This window comes from Gorilla gorilla, chromosome 2 (assembly GCF_029281585.2).
Source record: "Gorilla gorilla gorilla isolate KB3781 chromosome 2, NHGRI_mGorGor1-v2.1_pri, whole genome shotgun sequence".
NCBI classification, from domain to species: domain Eukaryota; kingdom Metazoa; phylum Chordata; class Mammalia; order Primates; family Hominidae; genus Gorilla; species Gorilla gorilla.
The window spans coordinates 53,307,468-53,332,509 of NC_086017.1; the positions used below are offsets into that span (position 1 = coordinate 53,307,468).

The following is a 25,042-nucleotide window of genomic DNA, read 5'->3' on the forward strand; positions in this document are numbered from 1 at the left end:
TCCAGCATTCATGGAGCAGAAATGAAAATGAAGGAGTCTATGAAGCTGTGCCGTTAGGAAATAAAAGGAAGTGTCTGGGCACATGGGCTCATGCCTGTAATCCCAGCACTTTGGGAGGCCGAGGCAGGTGGATCACTTGAGTCCAGGTGTTCAAGGTCAGCCTGGGCAACACGGCAAAACTCAGTCTCTAGAAAATATAGAAAAATTAGTCGGGCATGGCATGCATCTTTGGTCCCAGCTACTTGTGGGGTGAGGTGCTAGGATCGCTTGAGCCTGGGAAGCGGAGGTTGCAGTGAGCCAAGACTGCCCCATTGTACTCCTGCCTGGGTGACAGAACGACCCTGTTTCAATAAAAATAAGAAAAGAAAAAGAAACAAGAAACAAAAGGAAGCACTATTCTTACTCCTCTGTAGCCAAATCTATGTCTTTCAGAACCTTGTTTATCCAGATATAAAATACAGTTCATGTTACTTACAGTTAACTACTGCAATGAACTGGAATGAATTTTTACCGGTTACTTTTAATAATAACAACAAAAGAACAACTATAACTAATGATAAGCATATGCATATTCCATGACTAAACTGCAATCAACCCATCTGGGGTTAATGTTGTGTTAACAAAATATAGTGTAAAGAAAAGGAACATCAAAGCTAAGGGTCTACGCAAGTGTTTTAAGGGGATTTGACTTTTTCTGACTTTTTATATTACATTTGAATATTGTTCTTTCTTTTTTCAGCAGTATTATTCCTGAAGACCCAAACTTTAAGAAAATTGTAAGGAGGATGTAAGTGATTTGAGTCCTTCATTTGTGTTAAATGAGAAGTTGGGACTGTTTCTTCCCACTGAAATGGGATATCATGCCAATCGCTTTGGAAAATGAACGATAAAACGTATTACATTTTGTGAGATTACCGTTTTCTTCCCTTACGAAATCTTCCGTATTTAACATAAGATGACAGAAAGGTAAAACAAAAGAACAAGGATTTTGTACAAGTTTTGTTTAACTGTATTTTACTAAGAAGTTGTTGGAAAGATTTTCTCTATGTGATTTTATTTATTTATTTTTTAGAGACAGAGTCTCTCTGTCTCACCCAGGCTGGAGTACAGTGGTACAATTATAGCTCACTGCATCCTTGAATTCCCGGGCTTAAGAGATCCTCTTGCTTCAGCCTCCTCCCAAGTAGCTGGGACTATAGGTACGCCCTACCACACCTGGCTTCTATGTGATTTTAAATGTCCTATTACTGTCATTTAAAAAGTTTGTTTAAAAATATTATATTGGTCTTACTGGCCCTGTATCTGATTCTGCAAGGTAATAATACTATTTGAATTTAATTACCTAGATTGCAATGGAACCTTTTATGACTACAAAATTATGAGTTTTCTGTGTTTATATTTTCTTAAACAATAAGACATTCCAAGTCTGCAGCATAATAAACTATTTTGATGTGCTCTTAAAAACCATGAGAACACACGGATATACCTTTTCAACCAGGGTGCAATTTATGTAACTAGCAAGAAGTTAACATTACCAAGTCCATTCCAACTTACTCAGCCTCAGGGTATGTAACTGAACACTCAGAAAATCCATGCTAGCTCAAGGCATTTAGTTGCATGAGAAAATATACTTTGAATACAGTGCAGTATTTATGAATAAGATTTTCTGTGAATGTTTTCAGATGGAGAATATGATTCTAAGTGGTCTGAAGTATAACTTTTCTCTGATAATTCCTGAATAAACGACTGCAGTTCTGGTAACATGGCAAGCAGAAGATAGCACCTCCCTCACGGGCTTACCTGTAAGAAAAGTTCCATAATAGCAGAATGATAAGGTCCTTCAGCAAATCCCTGGTAACTGTACACTTTTTTTGTGCATTGAAAACCAAATTATTACCTCCATAATTATGTCTACAGCCTTAGGCATTATGTGTTTTGATTTGCTAGTATACATAAATGTAGTGACACTGTGAGTAACTGGTCATGGAAAATGGGACATGCACAAATACAGTATGATTAAAGAAGTTAATCAAGAATTTATTGGAAGCTACACTAAGAATCAGAGCAAGGTACAACCCACTCTGATATCATACTTAATATCATCTTTATGGTCCATAATTTTCCTGTAAGAGAAACTTGCCTCCCCATTTTCTTTACAGCCCTTCAAAAGCAGATCATCTGATTTTGACAACTATTTTGCAGCTGAGGGCTAATTACTCTTTGAGAGACATAACGTAAATGGGTACTCAATAGAAGCAGATGAAGTGAGATTTAATCCTTCAGAAGCCCAAGAGAATATTGGGAGAGTGGAGCTCAATTCTGAATAGACACTATATTTTTCTTTGGTTCTTTGTCCTTTAATCAAATCAATGGAAATGAAGCTGAAGTGCCTCTCAGAGCAGGGCTGGCAGGAGTCCTTCCACAGGGCTCCATGGTGCTGCTTCTCTCTCTGGAATGATGCCATTGTCATGGTGCTTACAACAATGGAAAATTCATACTTTAGCTACAAAAAAGCAGATGGTTTCAAGTCCAATGTAGGGCCATCTAAAAATGCCTCAGTCTGTATTTTGGGGCTCAGGAACAACTGCATTTTGGAGCTACTGTTTTGCAGAGAAATTAGTTTCAGGCGGAATAGCTGTGCGCTAACCAACCATTTCTTTCTGAGACTGTCACTGTGTTAGGATGTAATTAACTCACAAAGACTTAGTTTTTTTCCTCTCTCTACAGTTAAGCTGTTTGATTTGAGCTCCCTGCGCCTGTGGATAGGATAGAGCCTAAGTATCACAAAGGAGAAGTTAAAAAAACATATTTATATATATAATATATATTTACATAGTTTATATATTTGTAAATATATATTATATATATATATATTATTTTAAACTGACAAGTCCAAATAATAAGGGTATCTGGATAGTTATAAATGGACATTTGATGGCTCAAATAAGATTCCTGAAGCTAGGGATAGAAAACAACCAGGTCTTCAACCAAAAGTGAAAATCAAACCCCCTCTGCCCTCTCCTACAATGATGCTAGCTTGGTACCCCTTAACCACCCTCTGACCAAGCACACAGGGCTTGACAGGCGTGTGTGGGGCAGTGGGACAAAGTGTTGATATCAGAGGCAGATCAGGAATGCCGATGCAGTCGGTTTTAGGAGAACGAGGAAAAGGAGGGGACTAGAGATAACTGCCAAGACCTGTGGCTGTTGACCATCCCAGGTGCCCACTCTGAGGGTGGCTGAACACACCGTTGCCTGCACTGCACTGGGCCAGCTGCTCTGGCGCATTCTCACACTTCCTCTACCAACCCTGCAAAGCTGTTCCCATTCCAGAGTGAGCCCTGGCACTTCCGAAGCAACTGCTCATCTCCATAGGTAGGGCTGCCTAAATCTTTGACATAACTTCTCGTTCACAGTCACTCTTTTTTGATCAAATGAAAGAAACAAACTCTGTATTCCCTGTCTTGTTTGAACAATGGAAAGCATGTGTGCTATGATCTCAAAAAAATCTTCTCTATGGTAGAGCAATATAAGAGCCTGTACTTGGAGATAAAACAATCTCGATGTGGCTGGGCACCGTGGCTCACGCCTGTAATCCCAGCACTTTGGGAGGCCGAGGCAGGAGGATCACTTGAGGTCAGGAGTTGGAGACCAGCCTGGCCAACATGGTGAAACCCCGCCTGTACTAAAACCACAAAAATTAGCCAGGCATGGTGGCACACGCCTGTAGTCCCAGCTACTCAGGAGGACAAGGCAGGAGAATCACATGAACCCAGGAGGCGGAGGTTGCAGTGAGCCAAGGTTGCCCCACTTGCACTCCAGCCTGGGCAACAAAGCAAGATTCCATTTCAAAAAAAATCACAAAGTAGAAAAAACAATCTCTATGTGGCAGGAAACAGTTCTGCTTCTCAAAGCTCTGTCATCCTCCACTCTCTCTTCCTGTTTCTTCTCATCCTACTTTTTACTTCTCTCTGCCTGTGTCTATGGAAGAGGCCACAGGAGAGAATGGACAGAAGTTCTCTCTTCCCCAGGCTGCATTTACTTTTTGATTCTAGTTCAATTTAAGAGCGACTCCTTGTTTGCCATTGATATAGTTTGGTTATTTGTCCCCACTCAAATCTTATATTGAATTGTAATCCTGGTGGGAGGTGTCTGGATCATGGGGGTAGATTTCTCATGAATGGTTTAGCACCATCCCTAATGGCTCGGTGCTGTCCTCCTGACAGTTCATTCTCACAAGATCTGGTTGTTTAAAAGTGTGTAGCACCTCCCCCTCCCTCTCAGTCCTGCTTCTGCCATATAAGATGCCTGTTCCTGCTTCACCTTCACCCAAGAGTAAAAGGTCCTCCAGGCCTCCCCAGAAGCCAACACCATGCTTCCTGTGTAGCCTGCAGAACCATGAGCCAATTAAACCTCTTTTCTTTATAAATTAACCAGTCTCAGGTATTTCCTTATAGCAATGCAAGAAGAGCCTAACACAGCCATCTAGTATGTCAACATTTAAAAGTGAGTTAGTTTATGATCATCAACAGGGGCAGACCCTTTTCTTCAGAGAACAGTGACAAATTGACTGCAGGGCTGAATCCGTAACAGGATCTGGATTAGATCTATTTTCACCGTGCCTGCTGTTACCAGGAAAGTAGCCTGCATGTCTCACAGGTCCCACCACAGTCAGCTGCACTAGAAGGGCTCTCTCAGGTCCATCTCCCCCTGCCTCCCCACAAGAGAAGGCAGCCTTCATGAGAGAAGCATCCTCCACACACAGCTTCCCAGGCAGAAATTCTGGCTAAGAGCACAGACCACAAGGACTGAGACCTTTCCAAGGAAGGGTTTGAGACAAGAGCTTTGAAGATTGGAAGACAGAAACACCAGAATAAAGACAGGATGCATGAGCATCAGCAAAGATAAACAGAAGAAAAGGCAGGATATTTTGCTAAAAGGAAATGAAGAAAACAAATAGTAATACAAGCACACACACAAAAAGAAGGGCGTTCAGATAACATCAGTTCAAATAATGGCTACTCTGTGCAGTTAGTCCTTTTCCCTTTCAGAAAAACAGAAAAAAAAGAAGATGAAAATGGGGAGAGAGCAGCAAAGAGAAAAGGAATAGTGACTGATACACAGACAAGATACTATACTTCCAGCTCAATTCTATATGTTTAATATTATTAGAAACTCTATGTTCTGATTTATTTCAAATCAACTGCTCAGTGTATTCTGGCACGAAAAGAGTAGATTTATCTTTCAAGCTTGAGCCCCAAAAGAGATATCCAATAGGAGCCTCATAACTTTTGAAGGAAGGCTACTGCTCGGTGACCTGATACCACTCTTCATTTCCAGAAATTCATTTAAAATCCAAATTAGTTTTGGCTAATTAGCCTTTCAAAATGAACTGTTTTTGGTTAAAATACAGTGGGGATAGCAAATATTTTTAAGGACTCACAGGTTTGGGAGGGATCTGAGACTGCTTCTTGCCAGAAAGCACATAATTTTCCAAAGAAAGTGGTTTCTTCTTTTCTGGAAGATCTCTAAGAATGGAGTATTAAAACCATCCATCTCTAAGCATGGAAATATTTTATATCCTGATGGTACATAATTTCTTTGTTACACTCAATTAAGAATTTTGTGTTACTTATACCCATGTGCTCTGTTCATTCTGCATCTTCCTAATTGATATGGTGGAAAAGCCACAGACTTATAGTCAATGACCTGGGCCTAACTACTTCCTCACCCTGTATGGTTGTTCCTGTCATTGTGCCTTTTTTTTTTTTTTTTTTTTTTGAGACAGGGTCTTACTCTGTCACCCAGGCTGCAGTGCAGTGGCATGATCTCGGCTCACTGCAACCTCCGCCTCCTGGGTTTAAAAGATTCTCGTGCCTGAGCCTCCTGAGTAGCTGGGATTACAGGCATGCACCACCACACATGGCTCATTATTTTCTATTTTTAGTGGAAATGGGGTTTCACCATGCTGGCCAGGCTGGTCTTGAACTCCTGACCTCAAGTGATCTGCCCGCCTTGGCCTCCTCAAGTGCTGGGATTACAGGTGTAAGCCACCGTGCCCGGCTGTGCCCATTTTACAGAGGAAGAAACTGAGGCTGAGAGGTTTGGTAACTTGCCCAAGGTTACTTAGTAATGGTGAAAGCTGGTTTTTAAAGACATGTATACCTGATTCCAACAGCCATTTTATCAATACCAAGACACGCAAAACACCTACCCTGCTCCTGGTGGATTTTGATTATGTCCTCAGCAAACCAAAATGCTTCACTCAAAAGCCAATGTTTTAGTACAGACTGTGAATACAAATGACAGTTCTTATTTTTTCTTGCTTTCTTTCTTTTTTTTTTTTTTTTTTGAGATGTAGTCTTGCTCTGTCACCCAGGCTGGAGTGCAGTGAGAGGCATGATCTAGGCTCACTGCAACCTCCACCTCCTGGGTTCAAGCAATTCTCCTGCCTCAGCCTCCCAAGTAGCTGGGATTACAGGTGCACACCACCACGTCTGGCTAATTTTTGTATTTTTAGTAGAGACATAGTTTCACCATGTTGGCCAGGCTGCTCACGAACTCCTGACCTCAAGTGATCCACCCGCCTCGGCCTCCCAAAGTGCTGGGATTACAGGCATGAGCCACCGTGCCTAGCCAAAAAATGACAATTCTTTAGCGAGTTTCCCTGATTATAATTGTTAAATCACACATCATTCTCACAGAAGTGATCTGTGGACAGCTATCCTGGATAAAGTTTAAATAACCTAGACTGATGTTGTTAAAGATGGCTTTCCACAACTGACATTTTAAAAAGTGAACTCAGTCCAAGAAGTTAAAAAAAAAAAAAGTCTACCTGGATTTATTCTATCTCTAATCAAAACAATATTTCTCACATATGAAAGTAGAGGGGTTGGAGCTGTATCTTCCAGACATTTGGCAGTTCATTTTCTCTTGTGCCTGTGACTAAAACCAGACTTGCAAATTTAAAATATGCCTATCTTTTTTCAGAAATATTCAACAAAAAGTGTCTACAAATCTACGCATACACTGCTTAGAGCAACTTGGATGAAGAACTGGGGAGAATCCTGAGATCCATTTATTTTCCTAATAACAAATAATACAAGATTCTTTCCAAACTGGTTTGGGAGAGAGATCAAACGTTTAGTTATACCTCTTGATAACAGTTAGTTGGCAGATAGTAACTGCCTTGTAGATTCTATCTAAAAGAATAGCCATCAAAAATAAAAATACAAAACTCAAAAATTTATGGGGGAAAATTCACTTGTTCTCAACCATATTTTTATTAGTAGGAAAATACAACATTAAACAGAATTCTGAAAGGAAAAGGAGGAGAAGATGTATTTGTCAACTGAAATTCATAGTCCAGTGGCATTTTAGCAGGTCTGGTATTCTGCTTTTTGCTCTCCCACTACTTACTTGTGAGGCCTTGTTCACATAATTTTAACTCATTTGTAAATGGAATTACCAAGGACATCTGGTTAAACACCCAGAAAACATGACATAGTCAGAACCCAATACCAAATCTGATTTCACGGTTACCCTGAAAATCCACAGGATCCCCCATCCATTCCCAGCCTCTTAATCCAACCAAGTTTAGAGATTATTGTCAATCATCAACCATTCTGGGGAGGCAAGTCCATTCGGTCAATGCAATGGATCAAAAGACGAGTTATTTCAAACATCCACTCTGTGTACCTAACAATCGCCTCATTAACTTATTTATGCCAACAAAAACCCTTCTGGTGTCATTTCCAATTTCAATGGGATTTTAAAAGGAAGGGAAACTCTAATTTAGAACCCATGTGCCCAACGCTGTGCTAGGCACCTTCACATAGTGATACAGGAGTTAAGAAGAAATTACTTAGGCAGATAGGGTACAGAAGTCCTCAGTAAGGTTTTCCTTTTAATGAAAAGCAGCTCCAAATCATTTTCTAACAAAGAGCAGCCTGTAAAGTCCAGCTGAGACACAGACAGGCAAGCTGGGAGCTCGCACGGGTGAATGCCAGAAGGAAAGAACTACCTGGGCCTAGGCATATTCAAAATGGTGGCTCCATCTTCCGTTCTCTGCCAACCACATGTGTAGTAAGAAGGAGACAAGATGGCGCTGGCCAACGGGAAAGTTTATTTGCATAATAACATTAGGGTGGGGCGACCAGCCTTCCCCACGGCTATGTAAACGTCACACCTGACTGAACCAATCTGTGAGCCCTACCTAAATCAGACACTGCCTCCTCAAGCCGGACTACAAAGTCCGGTGCATCCACTACCGGTTGCTCTTTTCCTCTCGGAAGTCCCCTCTCTTACTAGAGAGAGAGCTGTTTTCCTTTCTTTTTCTTTCTCTTTATTCTGCCCATTAAACCTCCACTCCTAAACTCCTCGCGTGTGTTCATGTCCTAAATTTTCTTGGTGCAAGACGACGAACCCCAGGTATTTACCCCACACAATGTAGCTGCTTCAATAGTGCTTTTATTTAAAGTCAAACATAAACTGCTATATTGCGACCTGACAGGTCTATTCTTATAGGCTGTGCGAGGATTAATAAAGATAGTGGACTGCTAGTGCTCTATCAATGGCAAAATTAAATAAATGTTAAATATTATATTTCAGGTCACATGGAGGTTCAATTCCATACATGTCTCACCAAGGTTCCCTCCCTCAGCTCTAAGCTTATAGTCTATGGTCTAAAGAGCCTCAAGGATGGTTCGATAACAGCAATGATATCAAAGTCCAAAGAATTGTCTTGGATGTTAAACTGGAGGTACTAAGGTAGTAAAGAATTGTAAGGAAGGCCGGGCGCAGTGGCTCACGCCTGTAATCCCAGCACTTTGGGAGGCTGAGGCCTCCCACGTGCCTCAGCCCACGTGATCCACGTGGGATCACGAGGTCAGGAGTTAAAGACCGGCCTGAGCAACATGGTGAAACTCCATCTCTACTAAAAATAAAAAAATTAGATGGGGGTGGTGGCAGGTGCCTGTAATCCCAGCTACTCAGGAGGCTGAGGCAGGGGAATCGTCTGAAACTGGGAGGCAGAAGTTGCAGTGAGCCAAGACAGTGCCATTGCACTCCAGCCTGGGCGACAGGGCGAGACTGTCTCAAAACAAAAACCAAACCAAAACAAACAAACAAAGAATTGGAAGGAAAACTTAGCCAAAGGGCTAGATCTTTATTGGTTGTTACTTATGCAGGGAGAGGTAGCTAAGAGAACATGGGACTTTAGGGCCAGAGACCTGGGTGTACAGCATGGGCTTTTTCAAAGTGCTGAGGGTCTGATTTTAGACAAATCACATATCCTTCTTAGTGACCAATTTCCTTTTCTTTTTCCATTTTATTATACAAAAGTAGAGAGAATAATGAACCCCAACTTACTCATCACCTGGCTTCAACAATGATTAACTCATAGCCAAACAGTTCATCTGTCACCCAGCCTCCATTCCTGGATTGTTGATGCATTGGTTATCTATTACTGCGTAACAAATTATCCCAAAACTTAGTGGCTTAGAACAAGCATTTATTATCTCACACTTCCTGTGCGTCAGGAATTTGGAAGCAGCTGGGTGGCTCTGGCTCAGAGTCTCTCACAAAGCTATAGTCAGGATGTAGGCAGGAACTGCAGTCATTCAAAGGCTTAGAGCTAAGGCAAAAGAAGGGAATGGCAATAGGTCCCTAAGCCAAAACTGGCCTACAGCCTGTTCGGTAAACAAAGTTTACTGGAACACAGCCACGCTCTTTCATTTACGTATGTCTAAGACTGCTTTTGCATTACAGCAGCAGAACTATTAGCTGTGATAGAGACTGGATGGCCCACGTGCCTAAAGTATTTATTATCTGGCCCTTTACAGAAAAAGTTTGCCAACTCCTAGCGCAGAGAATCTGTTTCCAAGATCACTTGCTCCCATGGTTGTTGGCAATAAGCCATGTTCCTAGTCCTGTAGGCTTCTACACTGGCTGGCTGAGTGTCCTCACAACACGGCAGCTAGCTTCGCAAGAGGAAGAGTGATTCAAGAGGGAGAAGGCAGAAGCCATCATGTTGTTTAATGACCTGGCCTCAGAAGAAACATTAACATCATTTCTACAGTGTTCTACTGATCACACAGAAAAACCAAGATACAAAGTGGGAGAGGACTCCACAAGGGCATAAATATTAGGCAGCAGGGATCACTGTAGAACATCGTAGAAGCTGACAACAACAGCTGGAGATCCATTCCTTAATCTGTAAAGTCAGGATTCCTAACAAGATCATTTCTATAGAATTTTTCAACTCTAACATTGGACAATTATATGATGCAGAGAACTTCTGATATATTTTTGTGTTTCAATCATAGATGTATTCAATTAGTATTTGTTGCATTTTTTTTTTTTTTTGAGATGGAGTCTTGCTCTGTTGCCCAGGCTGGAGTGTGATCTTGGCTCAATGCAACCTCCGCCTCCCGGGTTCAAGCAATTCTCCTGCCTCAGCCTCCTCAGTAGCTGGGACTACAGCTGTGTGCCACCATGGCTGGCTAATTCTTTGTATTTTTGTAGAGATGGGGTTTCACCATGTTGGCCAGGCTGGTCTTGAACTCCCGACCTCAAACAATCCACCCGCCTCGGCCTCCCAAAGTGCTGGGATGACAGGCGTGAGCTACTGCACCCAGCTGTTGCTGAATTTTAATATCTGTATTTTCATTTTGAGTTACATATGGGTTCACTATATTACTATTTATGTTCTCATAAGCATTATTTCTTTATGAAGTGATTATTTTCCTTTAGGTAGTATTTAAAAGAGTTCTTAAATCCAAACATTTCTTGTTTTCTACATTCTATTCTTAAGAGAAAGAAACAAATGAGCAAACATGTTGTTCTTAGGGCTTTACTTTAAAAGTCTAAATTTCCTAGCCTATCAATCACTAATATATTTCAGCCCAGTTTCTCTATGTTTATTACATAATATAATATTCAGTCATATTCTTGAGATCCTATAGCATTGGAAATCAAGTAAAAAATATGCCGGGCACAGTGGCTCACGCCAGTAATCCCAACACTTTGAGAGGCTGAGGAGGGTGGACTGCTTGAGCCCAGGAGTTTGAGACCAGCCTGGACAACATGGTGAAACCCTGTCTCTACAAAAAATACAAAAATTAGCCCTTCATGGTGGCGCACACCTGTAGTCCCAGATACTCGGGAGGCTGAGGTGTGAGGATAGCTTGAGCCCAGGAGGTGCAGGTTGCAGGTTGCAGTGAGCTGTGAACATGCTACTGTACTCCAGCCTGGGCAACAGAGCCAGACCCTGTCTCAAAAAAGAAAAAGAAAAACAAAAACAAAAAGCAAAAGCAAAGGAAAAAGACAAAGAAAAAGAAAAGGAAAAAGAAAGGAAAGGAAAGGAATACTGTTTGTTACAGTAAACAAAAAATTTCCTATTTTAGCAGTTTACTAGTAATTAAAAACAAAGTTGTTTTTTTTTTAAGTGTGGTTTCCTACACTTTTGGTGTAGGAAAGTATATTAAATATTTAATAATGGTTTCCTGAATCTAATACCCAACTATAACACACAGAGGATAATTTCAAAGTCAAAGGATTAGCACTTAATAGTTGAAAAAAGGCACAAAGGGATGGGGCTTTGACCTTAATGATGTTCACTTAATTAATGACTATTTCATTCAACGATTATAAATCTATATTTCTGGAGTAATCCTGCTTCCAAAAAGCTTCTTGTCTGGTAGTCATAGACCAGTATCTTTAAATTCGATGATGCCAACAGTATAATCTTTTAAAAAGAATTGGCCAGGGGCCAAGCACGGCGGCTCACACCTGTAATCCCAGCACTTTGGGAGGCCAAAATGGATGCATCACTTGAGGTCAAGAGTTTGAGACCAGCCTGGCCAACATGGCGAAACCCTGTCTCTACTAAAAATACAAAAATTAGCTGGGCATGGAGGCACACACCTGTAATCCCAGCTACTCAGGAGGCTGAGGTGGGAGAATTGCTTGAACCCAGGAGGTGGAAGTTGCAGGGAACTCAGATTGCGCCACCACACTCCAGGGTAGATGACAGAGCAAGATTGTCTCAAAAACAAAACTGGCCAGGGCTGGGAGCGGTGGCTCACACTTGTAATCCAGCACTTTGGAAGGCCAATGTGGGTGAATTGCTTGAGCTCAGAAGATCTAGACCAGCCTGGGGAACATGGTGAAACTTTGTTTCTACAAAAAATAAAAATAATAATTAGCTGGGCATGGTGGTGCACACCTATAGTCCTAGCTACTTGGGGGACTGAGGCAGGAAGATCATTTGAGCCTGGGAGGTCGAGGCTGCAGTGAGCATGCATTCCACTGCATTCCAGCCTGGGTGACAAAGTGACATCCTGTCTCAAAAAATAAAGAAAAGAAAAGAACTGGGCATGGTGGCTCATACCTGTAATCCCAGCACTTTAGGAGGCCCAGGTGGGCAGATCACTTGAGCCCAGGAGTTCGAAACCAGCCTGGGCAACATGGCAAGACCCTGTCTCTACTATAAATATACAGAAAAATACAAAATATTAGCCAGGTGTGGTGGCTAACACTGGTAGTTCCAGCTACTTGGTAGGCTGAGGAAGCAGGATTGTTTGAGCCTGGAAGGTCAAGGCTGTAGTGAGCTGTGATCGTGCCACTGCACTCCAGCCTGAGTGACAGAGTAAGACCATGTCTCCAAAAAAAATTTTTTTTATTGTGGTAAAATACATGTAACATAAAATCTCTACCTCCCTCTTCATAACTTTTTCATCTAACAGTATAATCTTTTAATTTCCTAAAATATTTAATAAAAAGTAAATAAATGGATACATAAGCCAATCCTAGGCATTTACCTGCAAAAGAAGAGCTGCTCTCCCATATGTTGACCATCATGGCAATGCAATTATTAATCTAATACAGAATATGAGATTGGAACTCTAACTTTAAAAAAGAATACATCTCTTTTTTGTTGTTGTTGTTATTGTTGTTTTTTGAGATGGAGTCTCGCTCTGTCGCCCAGGCTGGAGTGCAGTGGTGAGATTTCAGCTCATTGCAACCTCTGCCTCACGGCTTCAAGCGACTCTCCTGCCTCAGCCTCCTGAGTAGCTGGGATTACAGGTGCATGCCACCATGCCCGGCTAATTTTTGTATTTTCAGTAGAGACGGGGTTTCACCATGTTGGTCAGGCTGGTCTCAAACTCCTGACCTTGTGGTCCGCCTGCCTCAGCCTCCCAAAGTGCTGGGATTACAGGTGTTAGCCACTGCGCCCACCCTTTTTTGTTGTTTTTAAATATAGTTTTAAGCATTCTGAAATCTCTAGAATTTATTATGAGGCAAGTTTTTTCTTTACCAATGCAAATACATTTGAATGACATCTGTGAAAATGGTCCCAAGCACACAGCCATCACTTCTACAGCACAGTGACCCCAAGGCCTTTCTCTGTGGAATGGACCTGTGCCTCCAGGCCCCCTCTTACCACATTGCTTCCAATCTATCAATAGGGTGACTTGAAAAATGGTAAATTTTATTCAATTTCACAGCCTATTCAGTAGTTTTCATAAGAAAAAATAAATCTGCCTATGATTTGGCCATGTTTCTCACATCTACAGGAAATATTAAGATATATAAATTTTACAGTTTGCTTAGAAAACCAATGAGATAAGTAGTCACTTACATACACTGTTTACTGAGGAAGACAATGATCAGAAGAGCTGTAGTTTTATTTTACTGTCTGGATGCCTCTGTGCACTTTAAAGAAATTTTTCTCTAGTGAAAACAGAAAATACAGGAGGAAAAAGTCTACCCATCAGTGATAAAAGGAGGATTGCTCCAGAGCCTGAATTAGTTTTCTAGCTAACAAGTACAAGTGCAAAGTACAAACTATTTTAGAATTCTTCCTTGCTTGATTTGGGGTTATTTTACAATCTTGGGGAGCTACTCTTGTTACTGATGTCAATCACAGTTAGATTTTTTTTGGAAAAAAAAAAAGGATTTGAGCTTTATCAAGGCAAGGTATGTGGTCCTTCTAAAGTGTCCACATACAATTCTTCAGAATGCGTTCTCTTCCCCAGTGATCCCAGAAAGGCACATGACCTGTTTCCATTTCTGCCAGAGTATCTATTTTAAGACTCTTCTTTTTTTGTCCAAGGACATCATTTGTCCTTATTTATTTAATATATTGTCTTGTGAATTACATGTGAGTCAACAAACTCAGTTTGATTAAGTGGATATTTATTCAGAGTCTACTGGGCACCAGGCCCTATGCTGGGTGAGGGGACTCAGCAGTGAGTGAGTCATCACCTGGCCCTCGGGGACCTCGCAGCTCACAAGGGAGACTGAAACAGAACAAACTATAGTGGGGCAAATGAACAGAAATGGGCACCAGGCTCCTGTTACACAATGGGAAGAAGGCTTTCTCCAGGAGGTGGGGTCTGTGAAGCTGACTGCAGAGGGCAGGTATACTGGTGGTCAGAGTTACAAAGTAGGAGTGCTTGGGAATCTTGCTAGACCCAAAAGGTGCAAAGGAGCCAGAATTTATTTGTGCATTAATCATCTTTAAAGGAGGTTATCATTTTATCAATTGGAGAGAAATTTACTGTGCAAAAAATTACCTGCAAATGGCTAACAGACCCTACCGTGGAGAGCTGTTCTGAAGAGACACTGGCACATGCAAAAGGTTTACAACAGTGCCTGGCTCATGTTCTCACACACTACATGTCAGCTGTTACTACCTCATTGTTATTACAGCCCAGCTGTGTTAGGTCATGAAAATAGATGGGATTGCCACAAAGGTAGAATTCTGATTCTCCAGGCAAATCTGATGTTATGGTACCATTTTATCCTAGAATTCCTTGCTGGGGTCACCCAGCAAATGCATGAGGTGGTCCTCCTCCTCCCTCATCATCCTCATTCCCCCAACACACTGCTCCATAATGGGTCTTACTCACACTGCCTCATTCCAGCCTCATTCTGACTTTGCCCCATTTGAGTGTTGGGGGGACTCTAATACAGGAAGGTCAAGTCACTTCTCTGCAGCTACACAGGGCTGAAACCACCTTTGCAAAAATCGTTAACAGTGAGAAAGTTATGACACTGAAAGGGATCTGATCTAACCAACTCCATCTTGCTTCCAACCTCTAAGCTAGCTGCCCTTGCTCATTCCTAGGCAAAGGCCGAACTAACTTTGGAAGAAACTTAGTTTATAGTTTAACTTTGAAACAAAGATGATTAACAGTCCTTTCCTGAAACAAACTCCTTTCTTGCCTGGGAGCCAGACCACCTTTATAAAACTAACAAATTAGCCACAAGACTTGCAACTTCCCCAGTTACTCCTGCAGATAACATGTAGAATCTAAGATCGGTCTTTTAAGATGTCTTTTCCAGTTTTTGCATTTCTGAGGACTGATGGCTCCAACAGATTCACCAACCAGTCCTGTGGCCCTCACCCAGGAACTGACTCAGCTGAAGAAGACAGCTTTGACTCACTGTGATTTCACCTCTGATCCAATTAGTCAGTACTCCCCATTCCCTGGCCCCCTACCCACCAAACTATCCTTGAAAAACTCTAGTCTGAATTTTTGGGGAGACTGATTTGAGTAATAATAAAACTGCTCTCATGTTCAACCTGCTCTGCATGAATTAAACTAGTTCTCTAGTGCAATTCTCCTGTCTTGATAAATTGGCTCTATCTGGGCAGAGGGCGAAATGAACCCTTTGGGTGGTGACAGGGCTGGAAGACAAACCTTCCAGTGAAAGAAGAAAGGGAGAGGCAGGCTCAGACAGGCCACCCAAATGATAGATATACCATAAACTTTGGTACTTTTTACTGGGCCTAGACCTGACTTGGGGCCCCAGGAAGTAGACCACCCCTTCCTAAGGACTGTGGCTATTGGCTTTGTTAGAGGCTAATTCTGTATTTGGATTTAACATTTCATTCTGAACTAGATGTTGGCAGATTAATATGTGATTACCTATTCAATAGTCAAATACTTTAGCACCTTAATTCTAGGCTGTAAAATTTTACAGTTTCCATTAAAAATGCTTATGTATTTACTGTAACTTTTTTTTTTTTTTTTTTTTTTTTAAATAGAGATGAGGTCTTGCCATGTTGCCCAGGCTGGTCTCAAGGTATCTGTCTGCCTTGGTCTCCTAAAGTGCTAGGATTACAGACATGAGCCACTGTGCCCAGCCTCTATTTACCTTAACTTGAGAGCACAAATGGAGCGGGGGGAAGAAATTCAGAAGTTCTTACGAAATGTTGAAAAAAACCTATCAAATTAGGTTAATATTTAACCTAATTTAACACTGAATACTTAAATATAAACCAAAAATAAAATCCTAAGCTGCTCAACTAACAGAACGGACCCCCTCCCCTGGGCCAAAGGGACCTCAGAGAAACCTGGAAAGCTGAATTCTCAGCCATGACAGGGAGGTTGGCAGGCCTCATTATACATTCTCCCTTTTGGAGTTTAGGTACAAATGACCACCACCAGCATTAACATTAAAATAGAGATCATTAGACTGTCAAAACAGACCCTTTGTGGCAGTAAGATAACAAACTGCAACCTGGCTGCAGTACAGCATCACATGACAGATAGCAGACCCCAAAGGAAATCAAATATTTTACCCCACAATATATTTCTTTGACGTATTTTGAAATGGTTCCACAATACTATCTCTTGTGGGGGAAATCTGCGTCTGTAGAGAATATCCATTAATACAGCCCGTCCTTTCCTGGATCTAGGAGAGATGAACCAAGAGTCTGATACCTCTTAAGGTCTGAAGAAACATTTACCATGTATCCCCTCTGAAGGGTGCTACCATCTACCCAACAAGAACCTTGGCTTCCACAAACCCCTTTATCTTAACTCAGGCATTTCCTTCTACTGCCTCCAGGTCTTTAGACAAAGCTTGACTCTTTCAACCAATTGCCAATTTGAATCCACCTATGACCTGTAAGCCCATCCCTCCCCTGCCTCCACACCTTTCACATCGCATCAATGTATACCTCACATGTATTTATTTATGTCTTTCTCTGTAACTTCTGTCTCCCTAAAATGCATAATGAAGCCAAACTGTAACCTGCCTTGGGCACTTTCTCAGGACCTCGAGACTGTTCCCTGGGACTATGGTCACTCATATTGGCTTAGAATAAACCTCTTTAAATATCTTACAGAGTTTGGTTTTTCCATTAACATAACTTAATTTAAATACACTTAACTCTAAAAAACAAATACATTATTTGATAAGGCCTGGCCCAGTTGGCCTGTCTAGTTAAGGGTCCTACACCTAATTTGAGGCCCCTGAGAGCTATAATTAGTAGTGTCTCCTTAAAGTCCTTCTCTTGTTCATTTAACTGATTGCTGAGGCTGTTTTCTTTCTCAAAGGCTCTAGGCAGCCAGCCCTGCTCCCTGGCTTCTGTGTGTGTTCTGGGCTCCCAGGAGGGCTGACTGCCCAGAAGCAGGTTAAGTGGATGTTGTCCTTGTGCTCCAGGCCACGGAGTTATCAAATGGTTCCTGCATTAGAATCCTTTCTATTTTTAATTGGATCTTAAAATGACTGAGAGATGAATAAATCAATTTGAAGAGAAATAAAAGGGCATCACTAGGATGATATTTACTGTCTACAATTCTTTGTAAAGGTTTCAGCCAAATGAAGCCTAATCATTTGAAAATGCCCTATGCAAAGTAAACTATTTTATTTTCCTCAGTTTGCCTCCCACCTTCAAGTATGTCTAATTTGCCTATATATTTAGAAACACACATAGCTTCCTATTTGATACCAAAAAAGATCTGTTTTCAGTACATTTCCTTCCCACATTCATTTCAGCAATCCACCACCACTCCTCCTGTCACAAGCTGAGAAGAATAACTGAATCCACAGAGCACATCTCCAAATGGGATCCAAGGACCCTGCATTAGAATCACTTGATGTGCTGGTTTAAAAAGGAGATTTCTTGGGCCTTCCCATAGACTGGGGAATCCAGTCTTTCATTTTATGAAAAAAAAATATAAAAATAAAAAACTAAGGTGCGAAGAGGCCACCTGACTTGTCCACAGGTGGCACAAGGTGGCCTCAAACTTGCTTGTTCTTGGCACTCACCTGGCCATGCTTGGGAATCTATTTTTGCTGGGGGGTGGGGATTGATAAAAGTGGGGTGGAGACACAGGAGCATTTTAAAAAAATGTAGGTCCCTGGGCGCCACCTTTGATTTAGGGAATAAGAATCTTCAGGGCATAGGGTCTAAGTACATGTGTTTTTTCACAAGGGTTTACATGTAAAATGCACAACGCTATTTAAGGACTGTCAAATTTCTCAATCATATTTTGCCCATAAAATGAGACTTGAGTTGAAAAGCAGCAATTCAGGTATAAATTAAACATAATAACTATCCATAAGTAATAATTTCTACTGATAAGCTTACTATCAATGTCTGGTCACTTAATAGTGAGACTTCACCCAAATATGTTTTCAATAACTCAATTTCTGATCTGGTCCCACAAACTGACCAGGGTACCTGACAGAAGCTCTCTCTGCTTTTGTTACATGGGAGGAGCCCAGTGAGTTGAGGCTACTCACAGTTACAAAGCAGATAGTTAAATGTCAGATTAAAGAAAAATGAGAAACATATTCTCCATCCTAGAAATGGCACTAGTTCAGCAAGTAAACTGAAGTCATGGCCAGTTAATTTTTTGAGTTTCTGAAAAGGAGGTAACCTTTTGTACCTTATAGGACCTCCTGGGCAGTGAGACTAAACAGGAATTGTGATGAAAATGTTTGTCTCTCCTGGTTGGTGGCATAAACTTGGGTGGCCCATGTAGCAGTGTCAACCATGCAGCAAAGCCTTGAGTCAGCAAAAGAGAGTGAGAGGCGGTTGTTACATACGATATCTTCGGTCCAACTTTTACCCTGAACCTTTTTTTTTTTTTGAGACAGAGTCTCACTCTGTTACTCAGCCTGGAGTGCAGAGGCATGATCTTGGCTCACTGCAACCTCCACCTTCGAGATTCAAGCGATTCTCGTGCCTCAGCCTCCCAAATATCTGGGATTACAGGCGTGTGCCACCATACCCAGCTAATTTTTGTATTTTTAGTAGAGACGGGGTTTCACCATGTTGGCTGGGCTGGTCTCGAACTCCTGACCTCAACTGATCCACCCACCTTGGTCCCCCAAAGTGCTCGGATTACAGGCGTGAGCCACCACACCCAGCCAACCCTGAACCTTTAATTCTCAGACTGATAATTAAAAGAAAAAAATTTAGTGGAGACAGGGAGGGAGAATACTTCTTCTGGGTTTGCAAAGCCCTAAGAGAGCCTGACAACACTCATCATTGCTGTCTGCCCACTTGATGGATCAGAGACATTAGAGCTGCACATGTACAAATTTAAAAATCACCTTCAGGGCAAGCTATGAACGTTCTATTAGAAAGCATTCAATAAGTATACTGAATGGAACCTGTTAGACATCTGTCCCTTCAGAATCACCTTTTCTTACAAGGTGGTTTTAACCAGAGAATCAGATCTATGTCCTCAGGGGAAAAAAATCTCAAAGAGACATAACATCTTTTAGATTCTTCTTCTTCTTTTTAAGTAATACAGGTTGAGCATCCCTAATCTGAAAATCTGAAATACCCCAAAATCCTGAAACTTTGTGAACGCAAAAAAAAAAAAAAAAAAAAGCTCATTGAAGCATTTCAGATTTCAGATTTTCCCATTAGGAAGGCTCAGCAGTAAATACAATGCAACTATTCAAAAATTTGAAAAAAAAATCCAAAATCTAAAACACTTCTGGTCCTAAGCACTTTGGATAAGGGATACTCAACTTGTATGAGAGAGGATTTTGGTCAGTGTTTCATTTCTCAAAGAAGATGAGCATAAATAAATTTGGAATTAGAGCTTTGCCTCACTGTCAGGTAAAGTGTACCTGAAGATATGGGAATCTAAGAGCTAAGATGACTTGAGAGGTCATTTAGCCATATCCATAGTAAACACATATCCATGACACCCTCAATGGCAAATGTAACAGTCCTGCATTTGGAGTTTTAGGTAAATGTATTTAGTAACATGAGACATACTAATAATATGTTGAATTTGGTGGTGGTGAGGGAAGTTCATAGGGAATGAGGTATAATTTCATTCTCTCAAGAAGAATCCTTTCCTTTTTAGACAAACAAGTAGTAACATGAAATCCTGAGTGATTTTTTCAAAAGCAGATCTTTTTTAAAAAAGCAAATGCATGGAATTTTATGGTATATACAGACCATAAAATTTACTGTATAGATATACCACGAAATCCTGAGTAACATGAAGCATGATTCTTCCTTGACCTGGAGTTAAGATATGTATGCACCAGCTAGGAAGTTGCCTGCCCCCATCTACAAAATGTCACCAGAAATGCAATCAATGGAGAAATCTGATTAACTAAAACTCTTCCAGAGACAAGGCTGTACATTAAGCTTTTTTTCTTACATACCTCATAAAGTTTTTAGATGCTTTATGCCCTCTCACGCATTTTTAAACTGACACCTAAAATCTTTTAGTCATAAATTCAATAGCTGCAAAAATGTATGCAGTGTGTATGTGCAAGCATAAGCATAGACAGATCTTTTTTAAAAAAGCAGGTTACTGGAATTTTATTGTATAGATATACAATAATTTACTTAACCATTCTCCTATTGAGGAATTTAGTTATCTCCAGATTTTTGCTAATAAAAATGTTTCAATGACTAAATTTTGGTACTCTTTTCAGGTACAACCATTACCCTAGTAAGGTTTGTTTGGTGTTGCAGAGTAATTGAAATTAAATTCAACTGCAATTCGAGGAAGACTGAACCAATTTACACTTCTGTCAGTTATATATAAAAGAATGTCCATTTCCCAAATCCAGTGAGGACAGGCTATCATGACATAATCCAATAGAACATGCGAAATGTGGTATTTCACTGGTGTTTAAATTTATATTTCTTTAATTTTGAATGAGGTTGAGCATCTCTTCATATGTTATCCTTTCATTACTGGACTGTCATTTTTTATAGATTTGTGGAAATTATTTTTTGAATTAAAGATATTGACTTTGTTATATACGAAAATATTTTTCCAGTTTGTCCAATTTATCTTTTGAGTTTGCTTATTTTTTGTCATACAGAAGTTTTCATTTTTCATGTATTTTACTTTATCTTTTTTTTTTTTTTTTAATGATTTTTGGGTTTTGTGTCTTGATTAGGAAGGCATTTCCCACTAAAAGATATACCCAGACTTTTAATAGACTTCTTACGGTTTACATTTTTTACATTTAAATCTGTCAACCTTGAATTTTGTGGTGGTGGGGAGGTTCATAAGGAATGAGTTAAAATAAAGTATAATAATTTTCCCAAACAGCTGTTTGCCATCAAACTGTGTAACAAATAATCCTTCTTTTTTCCATTGACATAAAATATCACTTTTACCATAAATGAAATCCCCAGTTTTATTTGGGCCCATTTATGGACTCAATGCTCTCTATTCCACTGATTTTTCCATTTCTTCCCTAATTTAAAATGTATTTAATTATAATTATTGTACTATTCAGAATACATTTTAATATCTGACAGAGAGTCCCCATTTTTCTTCTTTATCAGAAGTTTCCTTGCTATTCTCAGATGTTTATTTTGATATATTTGAATTGGTATTGGATATTTACAAGATTGAATCTTTTGATCCCAGTAAAGTTTAAAAAAAATTGTTCTATAAGTTATCTATATTGTTTCCATAAATTGCCACCTAAGTTTTTACATTTTGGTTTCTTCTGTAAATGTGAATTTTTCATCAAAAATATTTTCTAACTGATTATTTCTTGTGAAAAGAAACACGATTTTAGATAAACTTTGTAACTTGCTTCCTTACCAAATTTTTTTATTTTTAATAATTTATTTTTAGCTATATAATCCTCTAATTTTCTTTTCTTTCTTTTTTTTTTTTTTTTTTTTTTGAGACAAGGTCTCACTCTGTTACCCAGGCAGGAGTGCAGTGGCATGATCATGGCTCATTACAGCCTTGACCTTCTAGGCTCAAGCAATTCTCCCAGCTCAGCCTCCCAAGTAGCTGTTACTACAGGCGTGCACCACCATGCCTGGCTAATTTTTGTAATTTTTGTAGAGACGGGGTTTCACCACGTTGCCCAGGTTGGTCTTAAACTCCTGGGCTCAAGGGATCTACCCACCTCAGCCTCCCAAAGTGCTGGGATTACAGGTGTGAGCCACTGCACCCAGCCTAATCCTCTGATTTTCAAGTAATGATAATCTTGCCTCTTCTACTTGAACTTATCTCTTCCTCTTATACAACTGCTTTGGTTAGTACCTCTAGAAGAATGCTAGCTGTCAGTGGTGATGATGGATTTTCTGCCATTGCTGGGAATGCTCTGGAGTTTCATTATTGGGCATAATGCTGGGTTCCGGTTTACCATATAGACACACTGGCTAGCCCACATGCCAAAAGTGAACTTGCCCAACCTCTAGGAATACAGGTAACTTAGTCTTGTCACCTACTGTGTGGCAAACATGAGCACAGCTATGGCTAGTGGGCCTGGGTTCATCCTCTTTTCCACATTCTTATCACAAGTCCTCTTCTGGAGTCACCCTGCCTCATCAGAGCAAGTATTGGTTCGATGTGGGGTTCTCCTGTCCGGCGCACTACCCTTGGAGCCCTCAGGCTTTGATCAAAGGGTCATCTTAGGTGGGTCCTCTTCACATTCTTTTTTTCTCCCCACTCCCCAAACGTAAGAAGAAATATTTCTATGCAAAGTGGTTTGGAGGCCAAAGAAGGAGTGTGTGTCCAGGAGGTTCTGCCCAGAGCTTGTCCCCTCAGATGGCAATGCCTTACTGATTCTCTCATTTCTTAAATTCCTATGCAGCACTAAAGATAACAAGTGAGAGATACTCCAGGCGTCTAGGGATCTTCTGTCTACTCCCACTCTCCTACAAGCAGAAAATCACCAAAATGGTCAACTCCAGCATGGCTTTTTTTTTTTTTTTTTTTTTTGTAGTCTCTGGTAGAATGTAGAAGTCACTGAGACGCAGTTTCTCCTTTCAGGGCAATTTTGCTGCTTCTACACACCTGATCTCATTCTGCCTCGCTCTCTGAAAGCTATTATTCAGGATTTTATTCATTCACTTCTCCTCACTTAATGTTTCAGTAGATGGCAAAACTGGAAGCTGTGGGGAGCTGCCCCAGGTTGATTCTTAGATGTCTGTCTTGTTCTTTTGCTGAATGCTAGCTCTATTCTTTATTTAACATTGCCTGAATATTTTTGTTTCTTTAGTTTAGTTCTTTAAACCTATTTGTTGCTCATATTGTTAGGATTTTGGTTTTGTTATGTCATCCTAAACTGGAGTCCTCTGTATTCATTTAAACTGGTAACTTCAAGGCTGAAAAAAATGCTGAGACTGATTCTTCTGAATTATTTTTCCTGTGATTTGCTAAAGCAATACATACATTTTCAGGACAGCTGCTCTTACCTGCTGCTTGAGTGCCTCCAAAGACTCAAATTCCAGTCTGGCTAGTTTCATCTGGATATGCCGTGGCTTATCAGGTATGGCAAATGCAAGTATAAACTTTAAAGCCAGGAGTGCGTGCTGAAAACAAGAAAGAGTACATGTTGATGTGATACATCAGACCATATATGCAAGGAAATAAATTGATATCTAAGCAATCTAGGATTATTTATATTAATCTTGGGTAATTTCTAAGTATTGGCCTGTGAAGTATCAAAGACCAAGCAGGCCCATGAGTTGTACTGAGTGAGTCCACCCTGTTGTGGTCCATTCAGTAATTACTGACTTTGCTTAATTCTTTTTTTTTTTTTTTTTTTTTTTTGAGACCGAGTTTCATTCTGTTGCCCAGGCTAGAGGAGTACAGTGGCACGATCTTGGCTCACTGTAACCTCTGCCTCCCAGGTTCAAGTGATTCTCCTGCCTCAGCCTCCCGAGTGCACCATCACACCTAACTAATTTTTTTTGTATTTTTTAGTAGAGACGGGGGTTTCACCATGTTGGTCAGACTGGTCTCAAACTCCTGACCTCAGGTGATCCACCCACCTTGGCCTCCCAAAGTGCTGGGATTACAGGTGTTGAGCCACCACACCCAGCCAACTTTATTCTTTTTAAAACCAGGTATTCCTGTAAACTGATACCGTAAGGGTACCCTCAATGTTTTATAGAAAAATGGCTTATTCTGAAGTCTTCCACAAACTCTTTTCTAGAAACGCATCTTAGTATACAATATTTGTAGTCACTCCACTCTCTGCCCAATGTCCCTGTGCTGCACTTCAGTTTGAGTTACATGAAACGTACATGTATCTTAAAAATAAGGTGTCATGAACCCTCTAATCCCAATAGCATTTGGTGCATTTTCTTTTATGATGTGATAATAAAGATTAATTCAATGATTGTAACTTTATGCTGCTGACTCCATATATGGTAAGTACACAGACATTATAATATGGAAAACTTAAAACCTGGCTATTATTTTGCCTTCTCACACAAGCATCATAAAGAAGTCCTCTATAACATAATGATATGAGAGGTATAATTAAGCCAATGGTATTGCTTCCCTTGGTAATCCTGCTGTTCAGATGTATAGGCTCAACCTACTGATACTTCTCCTAATCCAGATCATCTTGTGATCCAGAATCAACACCCACAGAAATCTAAGTGATCAAAGGATAAAGCTGCCTCTGTGGTGACAGCATGAGTTACTAAATATTAAAAGTTGTGAATTTTAAAAGAAATAATTAAAAGGCATTAAGAAAATCAATGAGAGAGATGGAACAGCCTTTAAGAAATGTTGCATTGAATTATTGACAGAAAAAGGACAGTTGAAAAAAATTAAATGAATTTCTTACTGTGATATTTCCAAAAGGAGAAATGAGGGATAAATAACAAGCAGATATCTCCTGGGAGAAGCATGAAATAGTGAAGGAAATCAGCATGATGCCAGAACAAGCAATAATTTAATCAGAAGACTTGAAAATCAGCAGAACCCCAGGACAGGCCAAGCAGTGGCTGGTATTAACAAGAGACAAAGAATAGACCAGGGACAGA

General features: G+C 40.4%; 1 protein-coding gene across 2 annotated transcripts in view; it reads right to left on the reverse strand.

Annotated features, from left to right (window-relative positions):
• Positions 1-25,042, reverse strand: part of ANO10 (anoctamin 10) — a 254,858-nt gene that overhangs the window by 42,578 nt on the left and 187,238 nt on the right. For both annotated transcript variants that reach the window (XM_019023785.3, XM_019023786.3), the window contains exon 12: positions 23,459-23,575. In XM_019023785.3, the coding sequence (XP_018879330.1) occupies positions 23,459-23,575 (117 nt within the window). The remainder of the gene's footprint in view (positions 1-23,458; positions 23,576-25,042) is intronic.